The sequence below is a fragment of the Etheostoma cragini genome, chromosome 11 (assembly GCF_013103735.1).
Source record: "Etheostoma cragini isolate CJK2018 chromosome 11, CSU_Ecrag_1.0, whole genome shotgun sequence".
Lineage (NCBI taxonomy): Eukaryota > Metazoa > Chordata > Actinopteri > Perciformes > Percidae > Etheostoma > Etheostoma cragini.
This window is the reverse complement of record NC_048417.1, coordinates 19,210,919-19,228,441: the sequence shown is the minus strand read 5'-3', so window position 1 is coordinate 19,228,441 and position 17,523 is coordinate 19,210,919. Positions and strand designations below refer to the sequence as shown.

The window sequence follows — 17,523 nt, the reverse complement described above, 5'->3', positions numbered from 1 at the left end:
AGTGTTAAAAAACAAAGCAATTTTACCCTGGGAAATGTTGCTATCCTTGACAATGTGTTGTCTTGCTTTCAAAGACGGTAGATTTAATAACTCAGGAGGATATCTCCCAGCGACAAGTGATATACAGTAAAAAGGAGCAGACATGGCTTCCTTAAATTTACCAGTTCAGTGTGACGCCAGCATAACACCACTAAATTAAAAAAAAACGTTTTTAGCTACCTTTGTTACATAAGGGAATAGACAGTTGGCACATATTCTGTTGGATTTTCAATATCCATAAATATTACATGGAGTCGATCTAGTCACCTTGTCAAATCTGCCAAATGTGCAGTATGTGTGAAAAGACACTTATGTATGTCCTAAATGTGTGCATCATGAAGTAGGTATGAGAAAACAATGATTATTCCGGGGGAGAGTGATAGCTGGCAGAAAAACAACACCAGAGCCAAGAGGCTTGTCTAAAAGCCAATCATTTCTCTCATACTCAGTCATCAAAGTTCTCATCTTTAAACTTGTCCTTGAGCAGCCATTGACTTAAATCTTAAATGTTGAGCTGTGAATCCCACATGCTTTGTAATGAGACTGATTTCTAACAAATCATAGTGTAGTCTTCAACTCGCATAACGACTGAGTTTTAAGTGTCAGTCATGAATGTCCACTTGAAGCTTTGTAAGTGATCCTTGGGGGGCTCATTATGCCAACACAAATCTCTATCAGTGACAATTTCCTGAATAAATCTCCATTAACATCATTGCTCTGGGATAGCTAGTTATTATAACTGACTGTACATCAAAGGAGGTATTAGTTTCAATGCTTCTGTAAATTTGTCATTTGCGATTTACAATGTCAAGGTAAAAGAAAAGTGATATTTATATCTATGAATGTGCTCTGACAAGATCAAGGCAAGCACAAAGAAAGAAGGGCCATTTTTGAAACTGTCTGTTCCCCAGTTATGAGCCAATACACCTTTGATGGAGCGTGGTTGACAGAGATCGTCAAAGCATCTGCTCACTGAGGTTTTCATTGTGTGTGCATGTACAGTATGCAGCTGTCACATACAACTAAACCTTCCGCTATTCCACTCGTCTCCCTGAGTGCTTGTATTGCTTGTATTGGACACACTGCAGTGACACAATGTAACACCTGTTTTAGATTGAGCCACACGGGTATATCAGGATATGCAAGAGTTAAGAAAGCCATGAAGGATATGAAACAACTGTGCTGTCATATAAAAAATAAAAAATACAACACGGGCAAAAAATACAGATTGATGAATGCAGTGTCAGTGGGGTTAAAGAGCAGAGTAAGAAATAGAAAAGTCTTACTTGTTCTGTGGCTTTGTGTCTCTGTATGGGTGGGGTTCTCTGTGGTAAATGTAATATAACCTGTTCATAGACAGATTTGTTATTCTTATAAAAACATAAATGCTTTTTGATGATACTACTGTAAAATATTATACAACTGATAGACTCAAAATAAAACAGGTGTTGCACAAATTGGGATACATGGACTCACAGAGGTTTTTCATTTTTTAACTTAAAAATCAGGAATTGTTGAAATTCCTTGTAACTTTGAAATCCATAAAATTATCCAAATTAAGTATGTCTTTACAGCCGCATTAATTTGATTCTGATTTACTTTGTTTGGCCACTGGAGAGACAATCTGTTGACAGTGACATATCTTCACCTTTTCAGATATTGTGACCAACTTGTTAGCAGACAGTTGCCTTGTTACACGTACAGTATGGAACCACATAAGCATTAATTTGATGTTGTGTTTCTGGCTGTTGTGGTATTCACTCTCTTTGTAGCTCTGTCTTTGGTCTCCACTTACTCTTGAGGGAAATATGGGGCTCTTTAGCAGCTAAATATCGCTCATCTACGTTCACACGCTAGTCGCTTGTTGTGTCTGTTTGCTGTTTGGTGCTAAGCAGGTAATGGAAAATAAATTAATTAGAGTTTTTTTCTGAAAACAGATGCCTGGTGGAAATGGGTTGACAAGATCAGTGAAAGTAAGTACAATTAAAAAAGTTGACAAAAAACAAAACAATGAACCTAAAAATGAGCCTAAACACCCCGAAGAGCTGAGACCTTCTGAGTTGGGGGATAATTATCTGTGAGCTCATGACTTTGAGAGACCTCTTTCACATTACAAATGTACATGGTTGATCCATTTTTAATTTAGAATACTGATTGCAGCTTTAATAAGATTTACGGTTTTCATATTAAATTTAGGTCAAGTGTCTGTAAATATGTGGCATATAACTAATGTTAAATCCTTATTTTACTATTTGAGTACACATTTGTATGCATTCTGGTCTCATTGATTTACCAACCAAAAATCCATTGATATATACAATGTTGTCAAATCAATGAGTTACTGAGATCATATTATTGGAGTGGGAACTCTTAGTATGACAGAGAAAGTAATCTTAAACGTAATGACTGTGTGCTTCCCCAAACCTGGCCTAAAAGTGTGGTTTTTAGGGACAACGACATGTGTTTTACTTAAGGTTTCAAATGCCATCTGTAAAAATCCATATACTGTAAAGGGAGGACACAGGGACAGACAGACATACTCTGCAGCAAGAGTAAAAAAGAAGAGAGAGTGAGTTGATATAGTATTCCACAGTTTACTAGTTGTATCAAAGGTTTGACCAATATGCATTCTGATTAATACCATGAGCCTATGTTTTGAGTAAGTTTGCTGATAAATGTTGCTATCATTGATATGTAGTGGTTGTAAACATATCCCTTTTCAGAATATATTTTCCCCAGAATTGTATTCAATTTATTGTAGACCTCTAAAATCCTGGTGGAACACAAAATGCTATAGAGGGGACCCTGGCGGATTCAATGGCCTGTGAACCCTGAAATTGCTGGAAATTTCCGCGCTTCACAAATCCTATCAGTAGGACTAACATAACATATTTTACTCCTTTTATGTTTTGTTGGAAACATTAAGCAAATCAAATATCAGGTACACAAGATGATATGGCATACTAAATACTTTAAAAAAGCAAACGCAAAACATTTAATGAATCCTTTTGTGTTATATTAATCAGAGCTAAAGTGGAGAAGATTGATATTGATTCATAAGAAAATGTAACAGATAATTCTATTGGTTGACCATCCTGTCCAAAACGGCTAGGGAATGCTTCCTGCTTATCCTTTCATACTCCTCTTCCAATCTTGTCCTCTCTGCTCTGTTAGCTTATTTCAATATTTGCCCACCAATGCCGGGTCTGGTCCATGTCAGTGCCAGTCCCAGGCTTGAGGACTCTCTGGCAATATCAGTGGTGTTAATGGACACCATTAGACAACCGTGGGCAAGAAAGCAGCACAGTCCCTGGAGGATGGCCTAATTAATGAGAATTGGCCGTGTTGCTGACTGCAGTGAGTAGTTTCACACTTCACTTTGCCATAAATGAAGAACAGCTGATGTGCATTAGAAGGCAGCGTGGAAAAGTATCCAACCGAGAACATTGCCCTGTTGGCTCAAAAATGTGTGTTTTGAACTTTGTAAGAGAAGAAAACTAGTCTTGATGAAGAAGTTGTATGAGGTGTTTATTTGAAACTGCTTTTTTCTAATTATACATAATACCATATTATATTTTTAAGTGTGACAGTACGGAGGTGTTTAAATTTGGACAAAATACCCAGTTGAAATGAAACACCTCCATTGTGCTGTCTGACATTATTTTGAACTGACATTCCAAAACACCACCTGACAAGATTTTATGCATACAGATACATGCTTTTTTATGAAAAAAACAATTTTCTACAGGGTTTCCAGATAACATCAGTAATATGTATATGTGTGTTACTGTGAACTTTTTCATTAACATTTGAATGTGTGAGCACTCTTCACTGTGTGTATGTTTTCTGGTTTGGGTGAACTTCTACCAAGCAGTGTACACTATAACTGCCTGCATGTACATAACCATCATCATCCCCTCTCTCTCTCTCTCTCTCTCTCTCTCTCTCTCTCTCTCTCTCTCTCTCTCTCTCTCTCTCTATCCCTCCATAGAGTTATTTTTTAGCAAGGCACCCACAGACCCTGCCTGGAGCTCAGGCTCCTTTGGGACTTCCACTGGTTGGATATAAATAGAACATGAGCTGGCCAACTCATAAATACACGGAGCTCCAGTAGAATGATGACATCTCCTGTCTGGCCTACAGCCATAGCAGACCACACAAACACCTCAAAATAACTACAGCCCTAACAAAAGACCATCCAGTGTTACTTTATGTCAATTAGAAGTGGGAACAGTTTTAGTATTCAGACATCAGTTACACCCGCTGTCTTCAGGTGTTTACACCTTTGCCTTGTCTGTAAAAAGTTAACTTAAGACAAAAGGGGGCTTTTTGTGTGTGTGTCTGCGTGTCTGTGTGTGTGTGTGTGTGGCTGTGTGTGTGTGTGTGGGGGGGTGGGGGGGGGGGGGGGGGGGGGGGGGGGGGGGGGGGGGGGGGGGGTGGTAGTTGATTTGAATAGTGCTGTCCTATATTAAAGAACTGTCTGATTTGTTGAAATATAAAAAGTGGCATGAATTGAGAACCAAGCATGGCTCTTAAAACATTCATCACTGTGGCTGATTAGGTACATTAAGTGCAATTGCTTATTGCAGCACACTGGCTTCAGTTGGGAAAAACAAATGTATGATTTTTTGTATGCAGTATAATTCCTTTGTTTCTTAGACCATTGGGGTTCAAAAAGCAAAGCAAGAAATAAACCTTTTAATTCACAAGCTCCCTACATACCCATTCCAGTAAACAGCAAGTCTTGTTGAAGATTAACAATAGCATTTGATGAACAAAGACTTGAGTGAAAATTGATATTGGTGAAGATTGCACAGTGCGATTTAGTGGTGTAAACAAAGTGCAAGGCTCTTAACAGAAGGGATGATATGCTGTGAAATGGAAAACTATCCATAGCAGAGGCAACTTGACAAGATATTCAACATGTCTCCACGCTCCACAAAGATCAAACCATCAACAACATAATAAATGGCTGCAAAGCAAATCTTTCAATGTGGCTGATCAGATCGGATACAGGCTGTAAAGGTTTTTAACTAATATATTGGTAAAGGGAATTCATGTCAATAACATTTCAATCAGCCACACTCAACACATCTTTCAAATGCAAAAAAACTACTGTGATAACTGTGATTAGGGGACAGCAAACAGTTCCCACAGAGTGCAACTACATTGTTCTATGAGACGTGCTTTAAATCAACCTATACACTCATAGAGTTACAGAACATTTCATATTTGCATACAACAAGTACAAATACTATCTAAATATTCTATCCATATGTCTCATTTAAGACGGTTGCAGATAATTCACAATATTCCCATAACATTACATAATTTCAAAGCATGTTTGTGTTGTGATATCCTTCTATGCAGAATGCCATTATTTTACAGTCTTTCCAGAAAAGTGTTTTTTTGTGATTGTTGCGGACAAAAATCCTTGATTATGCGTCACGTTTTCTTAAAAAATGCGATGGAATATGTAGAATATTTGTACAATTTCATGAGATGAAATTACGGCACTTGCAAAAATTGCGGGAACTGAGGTTTGATGAAAAAGAGACAGTGTCACGTAATTACTTCGCTTCATAACGTTCCCATGGCAAAAGGGGGAAACGGCTGCTCTTGTGTGAAGTAAACACAACATTTTTCAACTTTTAGCTGTGTGACTGTGTGACTTTTTTGCAAAGAAAATGCGGGATTATGAAATCATGCAAGCCCCGCAAAATATTTTGTGTGGAAATTGGCAATTTATGCGATGAAAGTGTGGCATATTTGAAAAAATGTGGCCCGCGCATAAATATGCGGACTTTGGCTGATTATGCATTGAATTCTGCAATCGCAAAATCACGTTTTTCTGGAGGGACTGGATTTTAGTACAGTAAATACACATTAATGAGAAACCTCCCTATCTTTAATATATAGAATGTATTTTTATCATGTTTTCCCAAACTGTACATGCCATTATAGTTGCATTGAATGACTTAAAGGCCCTGCCTAAAGACGTTTTCACTTACTTGACCTCTGCTAAGGTTTAAGCTGGTAGAAGGGAACAATGCTGAGAAAGTGGAACAAAGCTGAGAAGAGAATTCGGGACATGTTAATCAAGCGAAGTGTGTGCACGTCCTCACAGTCTTTAAAATTAGGCCACACAAGTGAAAACACCTGTGGGGGTGTACCCCAGGTGTGTAGGGTCCATATACTTGCTCTGAACTACGAATGTGTCTGCAAGATGCAATATGCACATTAGGCTTGCACGATTAATCGTAAAGAAAAATCACAATCTCGATTAACCTTGTTCACAACTTAATTTTTAAATAACTTGATTAACATGATTTATTTAGTATAAAATAGGTTTTAAAGCATTCACGAGCGCCGCAATGCTCTCCCTTCTCTTCATTGAAGCTTCTATGGTTACAGGCTTGTGGTGATAAGCAATGTGCTATAGTTGCCCAAAAAATCTGTTCGGTGCTGCCAATTGGTTGTTTTGTCATGGTCAAAAAAATCGTGGCAGAGAATCGTGATATCAATTCTAAGCAAACAAAAAGGCAGGTAGGGGGCAGTATGGGGATGTGATAGGGTCAATCACATCCCCATATAGGGGATGTGATTGCCAACAATAGCAAAGAGTTTTGAAGGCAAGTTAAAAGCCCCGTCAATACCCGATCCGTACTGGACCCCTGTTTGTTAAGGTTCTGTCCCCTGACCAATGGACTATTATGTTCTAAACCATTCAGGATCAATGCATAACATCAACAATCTTCACACATTGGTAGAACGTAGGTCGGGGTATGGTGTGTCAAGGCTGCTGCACAGTGACAATGCTCCAGAAGTTCTAAATGGTCTGAGATCATTGCTGAGCCCTCTAGTGTAGTCCTCCATTAACATACACATACACAAGTATGTTAACATTTCTGTTCACAACCCAGCCAGTTTTCTACACCAATGGATAAAAAGCAAGTATATTTCCGGCCTTATTTGTTAAGGCAGAATCCCTTGATATTGGTATATATGTGTGTAACCTAATGTATGTTTTGCAAAAGATATAGTGCATACGTAAATAAGCACATAACACATGTAATAAATAGACTAAGATATGCAACACTACCAGCACGGCCCATTTAATACCAAAGCTAATTCATACAAATTACATTCCAAAATTAAACAGCCTTCACTGTGTGATAGTTGATTCACTCTAAGTGACTTTGACAGGAGTTATTTTCCTCAAGTTTAAAGTATGAAGTGGATCTTGCTCACCAGGTGGCCATAAAGCTCACATACCGAACAACTCAACAATCATTGTCTTAATACAGGATCACCTCTGAAGAAGCCGAGCCCTGACTAACAGTCTCTAGCCTGGAGTCATCTCAGTCTCTCTAGAGGACCTTTGTGGAAATACTTTTTATTAGATTAGCAGCATACTCCACTTTAAGTAGTGACCGTGGTAACTTTTACAGCCCTAACTTAGCTTACCAAAACATGCTACTTATATGGATGATAAATGTGATGAATTTGTCAATGTTAAAAAATAGGCTTTGCAGTGTGTATTTTTGATGTAGTGTTTTCAGAGTAACCCCCAAAGCATACATACTGAAACTGAGTATGAAAACATATAATGTTCTTCTTCCTGTGTATTAAGAATTGACATCCACACACGGTCAAAAGCACACACTCTGGCTTGCGTGCAGAGTTAAAATTTCTGTGGCTGATTTTCCTTGACAGCACACTATTGGTGCTCATCTATTACATCTACAGCGGATATGGTGATCTTACTGCTCTGCAGGTGGTGCCAGTGAGAGCAAAAACATTAATCGGCCATCCATATAAATCAATGTAAAAAGCTGCACTATTTTCATGATAATTTCATAGCTAAATCCTTTTTGAGCCTTGCAATCTGTAAACGTATGCAGACCGACAGACAGTTTCCTTCTAATGTATGTGTTGCTGACTAGCTTCAAACTTACTAAGATCCAGCAGTGTCTCAGTGAGATGTATTTGACCAACAAAAATGACTTTCATGTGGTGCTTTGATCTGACTCATATACGTTATTTCCCAAGGATGGATTACTTTCTTGATTTTTCATGCCTGAATCTCTGTTTGGAAAAAACAATCTGAACTATGTTAGAAGTGTGGAACAAAGGCCCTCTCTACTGATTTACTGGGTGTAAGCAATCTTCTGCTTGTGGAAATTCAAGGGCTCAAGAAATCAGGTTGGTAAATGAGATCTGTGAATGTTCATTATAAAAATTGTAACCTGCTACCAAATTCACAGGAGCAAAATGGGGGATAAAAAGATTAATTCAAGTAAATATTATGGCAAAAAGATCTAGTGATGGGAAAACGGGCTTGTTCAAACTTGGCAGTGAGTGAGTAGAGCTTTGTTAATAACTGTCTGCAATCCCAGTTGAGTTGATGTGAGGGATAAACGGATGTGTTGCTGTGAGAGGCAGCGCACAGCCGAGAAGAAAAAAAGTGATTGTTTTGTATTAGTTATCTACTAACAGCTGACATCTCACCCAATTGTCTCTGTGAAATCCCCAATCTTTTGAGTTCTGTATGTCTGTGTTCAGAGTTCAGATGAATCAAGCTACACTGCTGTTCAGATGCATCAAGCTACACCGCTGTTCAGATGCATCAAACATCGTTGTGTAATGTTGAGGTTTGTCCCCAGCCTGCAGTGTATACTGTAGCTGAGCGGGAAAAACAATGAGTTTCCTAGTTTTTTGCGTTTTCATAGTCATGCTCTCTGGATCTCCACGTGAATTGGGTGCAAAGGTTGAGACAGACACTTGCGGACACTTCATGCCCCTGCACAATTTAGTACCTTGGTAACCATGTCAACCCAACATTGAGTTGTCCTCAATAAGCCACCATACGCAGAAGGAACCTAAAATTATTTTTGGCAAAGTCAAAAGCAATAGGCTCCATTGAGAAACAAGTGCCGTAGTAAGGTGAGAGACATTTATCCTTGAGCACCTAACGAGGCACTTTCCTTTGTCATCTGAGTTATTATCAGTGTTTCCATTCTAAGCTGCACCGGTGTGGTAGACAACGGCTGCCATTGTGGCACTGTGGTCCCAGACCAGTCAATATGAAAGACTAAAGTACAATAGAAAGCAGACATCAGTTCAATCATTCAATCTGTGGCAGAGAAAAACAGAGTGAGGCTGTTATGTGGCAGCTGTCTAGGAGAACAGGGAGTAGCATCGCTCTTATTGAACTGAGAGAACAATAAAATAAAACCTGGGGGGGAAGATCCCACTGTGTTCCGCACAATCAATAAGACTATTTTAAACCTCACTGATGCCGCGTGTGTGCACACATGGAGCTACGGCGGAACAAACTCACACAGACACACACACACCAACACACACAAAAAAGTGTGGGAACACACACACAAAAGTGTGTGAACGCACACACACACACACGCACACTCAAGTATTACATAACATGACAGGTGAACTGAAGGCAATGTCCTGTTTATACAATGACACACTTACACTGTACCCATAGCACATGCCAATGTGTGGTCATGTGCATTTGAGAGCCAAGAACCCAATCAACATAAAGTGCAGATGTGTACAACTGCAGATGCACACACTCACTAAATAAATGTATCTTTGGCAGCTCACAAGCTTCTACTTTGTGTCTAAAACGTTCTGCAACACCCACGGTCCAAAACATGCAAGTTTGCACTCACACACTCAAACAAACATTCTCACTCTGTCACCAGTGTGCGTGTGTGTGTGCGTGTGCGTGTGTGTGTGTGTGTGTGTGTGTGTGTGTGTGTGTGTGCGTGTGTGTGTGTGTGTGTGTGTGTGATGCAGAATGTGTAATTAAAGCAGCCTCAGGTTTTTTCACACCAGTAGCTGATTTCCATAAAACAGTGTTTCATTTTATTATTTGATTCAGTGTTTGGGTAAAAACTGATTTGAGGCAAACCGTTGAACTCAACTGGGAAATAATAAACTTGGAATCATTGTATCATAGCGTATTTATGTTCAAACAGAACGTTTTTTTTTAAAGATTATTGAAAGTAATATATTTGATATTTTATGTAATAAATAAAAAAAGAGGAAAGCTCCAGATAAAGACAAAATAGTTCATTTTTCATGCGCACACATGCGCTAATGTCAGTTCGTGAATGACCTTTTTTCGGTTTTCAGTTTTTTGGTTTGACAATACTTTTGTGAGTCTGTTAGGTTACTGTAGTTGTTCTTACAGTGACTGAGGGATTAAGTGGAAAAGCATTGCAAGAATAAATGCATTGTCAGTATTTAAGATGAGAAGTTCAGGTATTTTCGGAGTGAATCATTAGACTCACCTTGGTTGCAGTGGCTGAAGCGAGTGACGACCATTCCAAGAAAGAGTGAAACAAGGAAAAATCTGTTTCCAAAACTCATGTCTGCTGCAACATTTATCACCGGATTTATACAACGTTGCCTACTTCTAGCCAAGAGGTAAGTTGGTCAGAGAAAAGAGCGGCTGGATTCTCCACAGGCACCGATCCAATGGTCCTTACATTCGGTCCCGATTGGAGAGAAGTGCCGGGTGACGGAACAAAAGGAGATCCATCGGAGGCAGCAGCGGCGATGGCGCGGAACGGGGAGGTTTTAGATAAAGTGACGAAAATATGTAAAATTAAATCAAAATGTTTGGACAGATGAGAAACATCGAGCTCTGACAACTTTGCAGATTTCATGGACTTCGGTCGCCGATATTGCCTTATTTTAAAGACAGGCTACATTAAATGTCCTTTTCAAGTGCGTCTCCGTAGCGCACAGAGTCGTGACAGACTTTAGAAATCCTGTTGTTGGCACACCAATGTGCCAGCTCTCTGTCTCCAACCCGGTGCGCCGCAGCAGCGAGATTAACAGAGTGAGCAGAGTGATGATGGGATGCATCTGAAGCGGCAGCTACAGTGGGAGACTGTGCGCATCTGTGCAGGATGCTCGGCACTAGAGGGGGTTAGCTGATAAGGCAGCGGCGTGTGTGTGTGTGTGTGTGTGTGTGTGTGTGTGTGTGTGCGTGGGGGGGGTATGTGTGTATGGTTAAAAATGGGAAAATAGAAATAATTTGGCCTGATGAACCCCATCTGAGAGTATATATGATGTCAAATGTTTCTTGGGTTGTGATTATGATACCTCTCTTGTGTTTTGGTGAATTTAATTCATGTATTTTGGTGAATTAAATTAATGTTAGTTCAGTTTCATGAATTCATAAATAACAGTACATTTAGTAGGCCTAAACAGTATCCTATGGGGTCCCTTTAGAAATCAATGACCAGTTAAACTTAAAAATGAATAAATGAATAGACACATTCACGTTTTTTTGTAATATGTGCAACCCCTTCATCATCAATATTACAATACAGGTTTATGCATTAGAAGAAATATACTACGTTATGCGAATCTACAGTAACACTTTTTTGCCTGCAGTTGCAGGCAGTTAAAGGGAATAACAGTAGACAAACAGACAGACAGACACACACACACACACACACACACACACACACACACACACACACACACACACACACACAATAATAGCACCTGGAGACAAATCCATTGGAATCCCTGCTTTTCATGGTTGACATGCATGACTTAATGCAGGAACAATACATAAACTAATATATCAATTAAGGTAATTCAGTCATCATGAATTTTGATTTATTAATGATGTTTATTTCTTCTTCAATAAACTGACCAGTCGCAGCAGTGTACAAATATCCTTTAAAAAATGAATTGTTCACGATTAACTAAACATTTCTTCTTCATTGATTCATCATGTTTGTGGCCCTTTAAATAAAATGCCAACCAGGTCCATCTATAATCTTGATAAATAAGACATTTATGATTAACAGTGGCATGAAATTAAATGTATTAAGAATTAAAGCAGTGGTACGGCAAAGTACTGGTGTCACTACCGTTGACACAAATTACTGTATACTGTGTATACATTTTATACTATAGGTGCTTTATTCACAACAACATAAGGCACCTAAACAGTAATGTCTGAGAACAATGCTCACCCACGTAGGATAGTTATGGATCTTATTTTTTACTAACTTCTGAGTGTCTGAACACAAGAAATGTCTTTAAAATATGTTATTTGTGAGGTCCCAAAGATTGGGGCGTATGCCACCATTAATGACATCTTATTTCAATGTTAAAGATGGAGCAGGTCAGAACGTTATGTAAAGTGCCTCAAACAGGATAAAGTAAGGAAGAAGTAATGTTTAGTTAATCACGATTACAACACTACAATTCAGTTACTTTAACTACTGATTTACCTGTGAAGAAGACAAGACTATGATTAATAAATCAGAAATCATGCTGATGAAACCCTAATTGATGCCTTGATTAACGTGTATACAACAATGCTTATAGCTCTCTTCACGACAACACGGACACAGGTTGGTTCTTTGAAACTGGCGTTGATTGCTCTGCTCTTCTGTCCCACTGCATCCACGTCACGCTGCGAGAACTATATGTAAATTAACTTTGTAAGCACGTCAAATAAATTGAACATTACCGAAGCAAGTAAAAATACAAATTGCGTTTTGTGCGAATATATATAAAGCTTTACATGTAAGATAAAATACTGTATCTCGTTTGCTGCTTGTCTTAAAAAGAGCTTCTTAAATCCTTTTGAAAATCATTTCCCGTTTGCCTTAGCCACGTTAGATTTACCTTGGTCCATCAACAAATACTGCAGCAGTGGAAACAACAACAACAGAGAACTTTTGTTCCGAGAGGAACAAAAACCACATTGGACTAAAATCTTTAACTATTACATCACATTTATTTTAACATATACATTAAAACAAATTTCCTATTTATTTACTGTAGGAAACTAACTATGTGTGTACTATGAATCTTGCATTAATTATGCGTCATTAACACAGCATGTATTTAACAGCACTCACAGGGCTGATGTAGAACAGCCATCGTTCAGCATGTCTATGCAACAACTTTGTCGTCTCCGAGGAAGTCCACCCATTTGCAGTGCAACAGTAAGCTGCATTGGCTGCCAAGCGGCCAATGTCAGCCAAGATTAGGGAAGGTCTTCTTCTCATCTTCATGGACGTCTCATCGAGTGAGTAAGCAAACCCTCCCCTACCTGACCGGGTTAAACAAAGCAACGCTGGCGCTGCTTTGATGAGACCCAGTCAATCAGGACATAGGAACAGCTCCCTGTCAGCACAGAGGAGGTAAATACATCAACATCACAATCCGTCACCACCACTTAGCTCCCAGCCAATCACCAAACAATGCAGAGAAGCTGCCAACTGACTACTGACTTTGTGCGGCGCAATGTGCAAACACATTGGAGGACGGAGGGTTGTAGAGTAGAATATATTGATCACAGCGGCCTGTTTGTGTCTACTGTAGCTGGAGGGAACTACTCTACAGAAATGGATCAAGCTATTAATGTCACCAGGCAGATATATTGCAGTCATAAAAAGATGGATAAATGTTGTTGTGACTCTCAGCAAAAGAGGAGGTTATAGAAATTGTAGACTGGTGGCAACAGTGTGTGCTGTAGATTTGTCTGTGATGGGCACACAGACTTAAATATTCTAAGCATTTTCACACTTGCCACTACTTTATGCTCTTAAACCTAAACAGCAATCTTTTACATGTCAGCAAATGTTTGGATGAAATTTTTTATAACCACTATATTTTGTCTATGAGATAGTGTTTACATCAACTTCTTTTATTCCTACCTTGGCTTCTACTATTTTCAATGTTAATTCATAAGCTACAACTAGTGTACTTTTATGCTATAACTACTAATACCACTACTTAAAATGCAAACCAGAAAATATTGCTGATGACTTAAATCATCTCTCATCCCTGAAAAGGATGATAACTGAGAAGGATGATCAAAGAGGGCAAACTGTTGCCACCCACCTACAATGATTTGATTTCCTTTGCTGTAATGTTGGTCAATGAGGTGTGACTGTAGTGTATAGGGGGCCTAACTGTGAGCTATGATTCCCTGTGTCCAGAGAGACCACGCTCCGTCCATCTGTACTCATCACAAGTAAAGAGCTGGAATGAGACCATATCAGCACAACTGACAGAGACAATGAGACTTTATAACGCTAATAGCTTCACTAGTGTCCTGTTCACAATGAAGTGCCAGCCCATACAGAAATCCACCCACGTGGATCGAAACCAAACTGTTAAAAACTTAGGCCTAAAGGGAAATTTCAACCCAAAGGCCTTTAACACTGTTAATACTTACTGAGGTGTTTGTATTCCCTAAGGGACATAGACCATCGACCAACGCCCTCCATCCTCTTTAGTTTTTCGATCCAGTTGCTGCCTTGACAGCACCTCAGCCTTAATTTCTTGTTCTATGCTTCTTTAGGTGGTTCTAGGTCTTCCTCCTCTTCTCTTGCCTTGGGGGTTCCATTATAATGTCTACTTGGTAGATAGACTGCTGTTGTTGTCTGAGTGTGTGGCCGATCCAGCTCCCCTTCCTACTCTTAATTTGAAGTTCTATGGGTTCTTGGTGGCCAGTACATTCACAGAAGGCATCAAAGGGAGCTATTGATTAATATATCTGTAGTCTGTTGAGTGGGCTCTTTAACAGTGTTGGTATGTAGGTTGGTGGGAATTTTCCATGTTTCGGATCTGTACGACAGAGTGGATTTGACTTTGGATCTTAAAAAAATTTAGCTTAGTAGCATGCTGATTTTGGCTCAAAGCACCTCTGTTCTGCAGTACAGACGCAAAGACCCGCTAGCATGGAAATAGAGTCTTTGGAGTGTTATGGTTCCAACATGAGTACAACATAGCTGACATGACATAGTACTTATACATTGTAGTGTCTGTGTCACATTCGTGGTATAGTCCAAACAAACTTAATTGTCAAAAAGAAGCACACATATAAATGTCTCTGCTTACATTAGCCTTAATAGGCCTGAAGGCACTGACTAACAAAACACGTGTTTTTAGAAAGTAAATTAGAGAAGGATGTTGAGGTATAAGCTTATATTCAATGGGTCCTAGGGGGCATCATGTTGAAAACATTTAAGAAAGTCTCTAAGATTTAATTTCAAAATTAAACACAAACAGTATCTAGTTGTTAGTAATACACAGAACAATACAAAAATGCAGTGCTGTCCACTATAACTCTGATGGAGAAAGTGGTCGGGGGTGTCTTTCTACATTATACTGAACAGAACTGCTCACACAAATCATTTGATCTGTAAGGGTTTTAATGAAGAGTTTTAGTTTTTCAAGTGAGATTTTAAGCTCAGACCACTTGCATACAATATGATCAAATATTATCATTATTATGCCTACTACAGCTTTAAAAGGGGTACAATCAAAAATACAGTTCTGGAGGAATCTTAAACATTTTATGGTATGAAAGATAGTGAATAACTCCTCTGAATAACAGTACTGGTATTTAGCCCCCAAAGCCAAATTTAGTCTGACTAAGCCAATCAAAGATACAGTAATTGAAATGGCTGGGAAGCTGCACTGTCTGAGGACAAATACAGCAGTTAAACAGTGTTGTTCGGGTTTGGCAAAATAAAAATAGACCCCTGGACCTCTGTATTAATTACCCACTGCTCTAGTTTACCAGTTAAAGAAAATAAACACTACAACATTGAGTCTGTTTTACTGATTAAATGTTTGAATTATGTACAATTTAAAGACATTCACTCAGCAATGATTTAGTGGAGCTTTAGCTTTTGTGTTCCCATGGTAAGGGGTTTATTGCTTCTCATCCCATCCTTTTGAGACTCAACATATTTGCACTGCAACAGCAAACCCATTTTCCATTCTAGATCATTTCTTTGGCCCTGAGGGAACATTGGTTATCTATGGGAAGCTTCAGTCTGTTGCCCAAGGCGAGGATGACATTGCATATTTTCCAACACAAAACAGTGACAGTGAAAAAAACAATTGCTCACAAGCAAACCTTGATTACAGTGCTTCAAAATTGCCTGCGGCAACATAAAGTCTGCCTTGTCTTCCGATTACTTTTTTTTTCTTCTTTTTAAAAAAAATTGAGCTCAGCTTTTGATTTAAATGATACGCTGGTATGAAGCTGTCTGGCCTGTAAACACAGGCACCTGAGGGTGGAGCACAGTGGAGAGCATTAACTGACTTCTTACTCCCAGTGCTAAACCAAGGATTGGATTTTTATTGCCACAATGGCAATAAGACAAACAAGCCAGACAATGGCCCAATAACTATTCGGGTAGTCTGGCTTTGCTAGAGCATCCATACGCTGAGGAGGGTCTGGCTATTCCACATAGCATTCCGGCATCGGAGAAAAACATGATGTGGTTTATTTCCATTTCTATAAACCAATCACAATCATCATGAGCATGTCACAGTTGTGTATTTTGTTCTGTGTCCTGTTTTATTTTGTAGACTTATTGTCTGTCTTGTCTTATCTTACTTCCTGCCTTGTGTTTTCCCACCTTTTCTGATTGCCTGCCCCAACCTGATTTGTTTCACCTGTTCCCAGCCATTTTGTCACCTGTCACTTGTTTACCCTTGTTTACTTGTGTATTAATGTTGCGTTGCACACAACCCGTAACTCGTGTTTTCACAACCTTTTACTCGTGAAAGTGCCCTTTAAGTGCCCTGGCAGTCAAACCCATAACTTACTACTCGTGAGCTCGTACAAGATAGTAATATTCCCAGTTTTGACATCACACACACACTTGAACAGCAAGGGCAACCCCTGTCGATGCTGTCCAGACTCTGTGAGAAATATCACAATTAGGCAACGTAAAGTAAATCCATACATTGTAATCAAAACAATACACGTACTGTACAATTATGTATTACTAGAGGTTATGTTTATTAAATAAAGCCCAAAATATGTCACCAATGTAACGTTAACATTAGGTAGCCGCTAGCTAACACTAACGCTAGCTAGAAAGGTTTGTTGTGACTTTGCCTGGAAAGCTACCAAGTCGTGAGTCCTGACTTAAAGTTGTGATTATTGGATGAAAGTCTCTGTGTATTGTTAAGGGTTTTTGTGTGTGGAGTCCAGCCCCGTTGCTCCTGTGTTCCAGTTGTTGGTATTTCTGTTCTTTTGCTTATTCTGCATTCTGGAGGGATTTTGTGTGCTGCTTTTAGAACTCCTTTTGTTTGGAATGGATTTTATGTTACTCAATCCTCAAGCTCAACACAACCTGCAATTCTCTGAACCTTAAAACAGCTTGACCTGCCATAAACACGGACCCAGCAGAGAGGAGTCTTTTCTCAGAGAAGGTTGCCCAGTTTGAACTAACTGTGGAAAAATTGTGTTCTTTGCTGGTGCCCAACGTCCCAGAAACTCTTGCCCCCCAAGTTTTGTTGGTGGTCCTACCGACTCCTGCCCCCGTGTTTTGTCGGTGGTCCAGCCGACTTCTGATCGCTGTATTTTGTGGATGGACAACTCCAGCTCCTTGTCTCCTGTTTAGATTATTTTTAGGCATTTTTAGGCCTTTATGGATAGGACAGCTA

General features: G+C 39.2%; 1 protein-coding gene and 1 long non-coding RNA gene across 2 annotated transcripts in view; one reads left to right on the top strand and one right to left on the bottom strand.

Annotated features, from left to right (window-relative positions):
- The window catches only part of epha6 (eph receptor A6), a 179,543-nt gene extending 168,589 nt beyond the window's left edge, over positions 1-10,954 (bottom strand). Inside the window, exon 1 of the mRNA XM_034885345.1 lies at positions 10,359-10,954. Within this exon, the coding sequence (XP_034741236.1) occupies positions 10,359-10,437 (79 nt within the window). The 5' untranslated portion in view covers positions 10,438-10,954. The remainder of the gene's footprint in view (positions 1-10,358) is intronic.
- LOC117952799 lies at positions 5,478-5,732 on the top strand. The gene is made up of 2 exons (XR_004658509.1): positions 5,478-5,515; positions 5,600-5,732. It is a non-coding gene; the product is annotated as an uncharacterized LOC117952799 (long non-coding RNA).
- Positions 10,955-17,523: the final 6,569 nt, after the last annotated feature.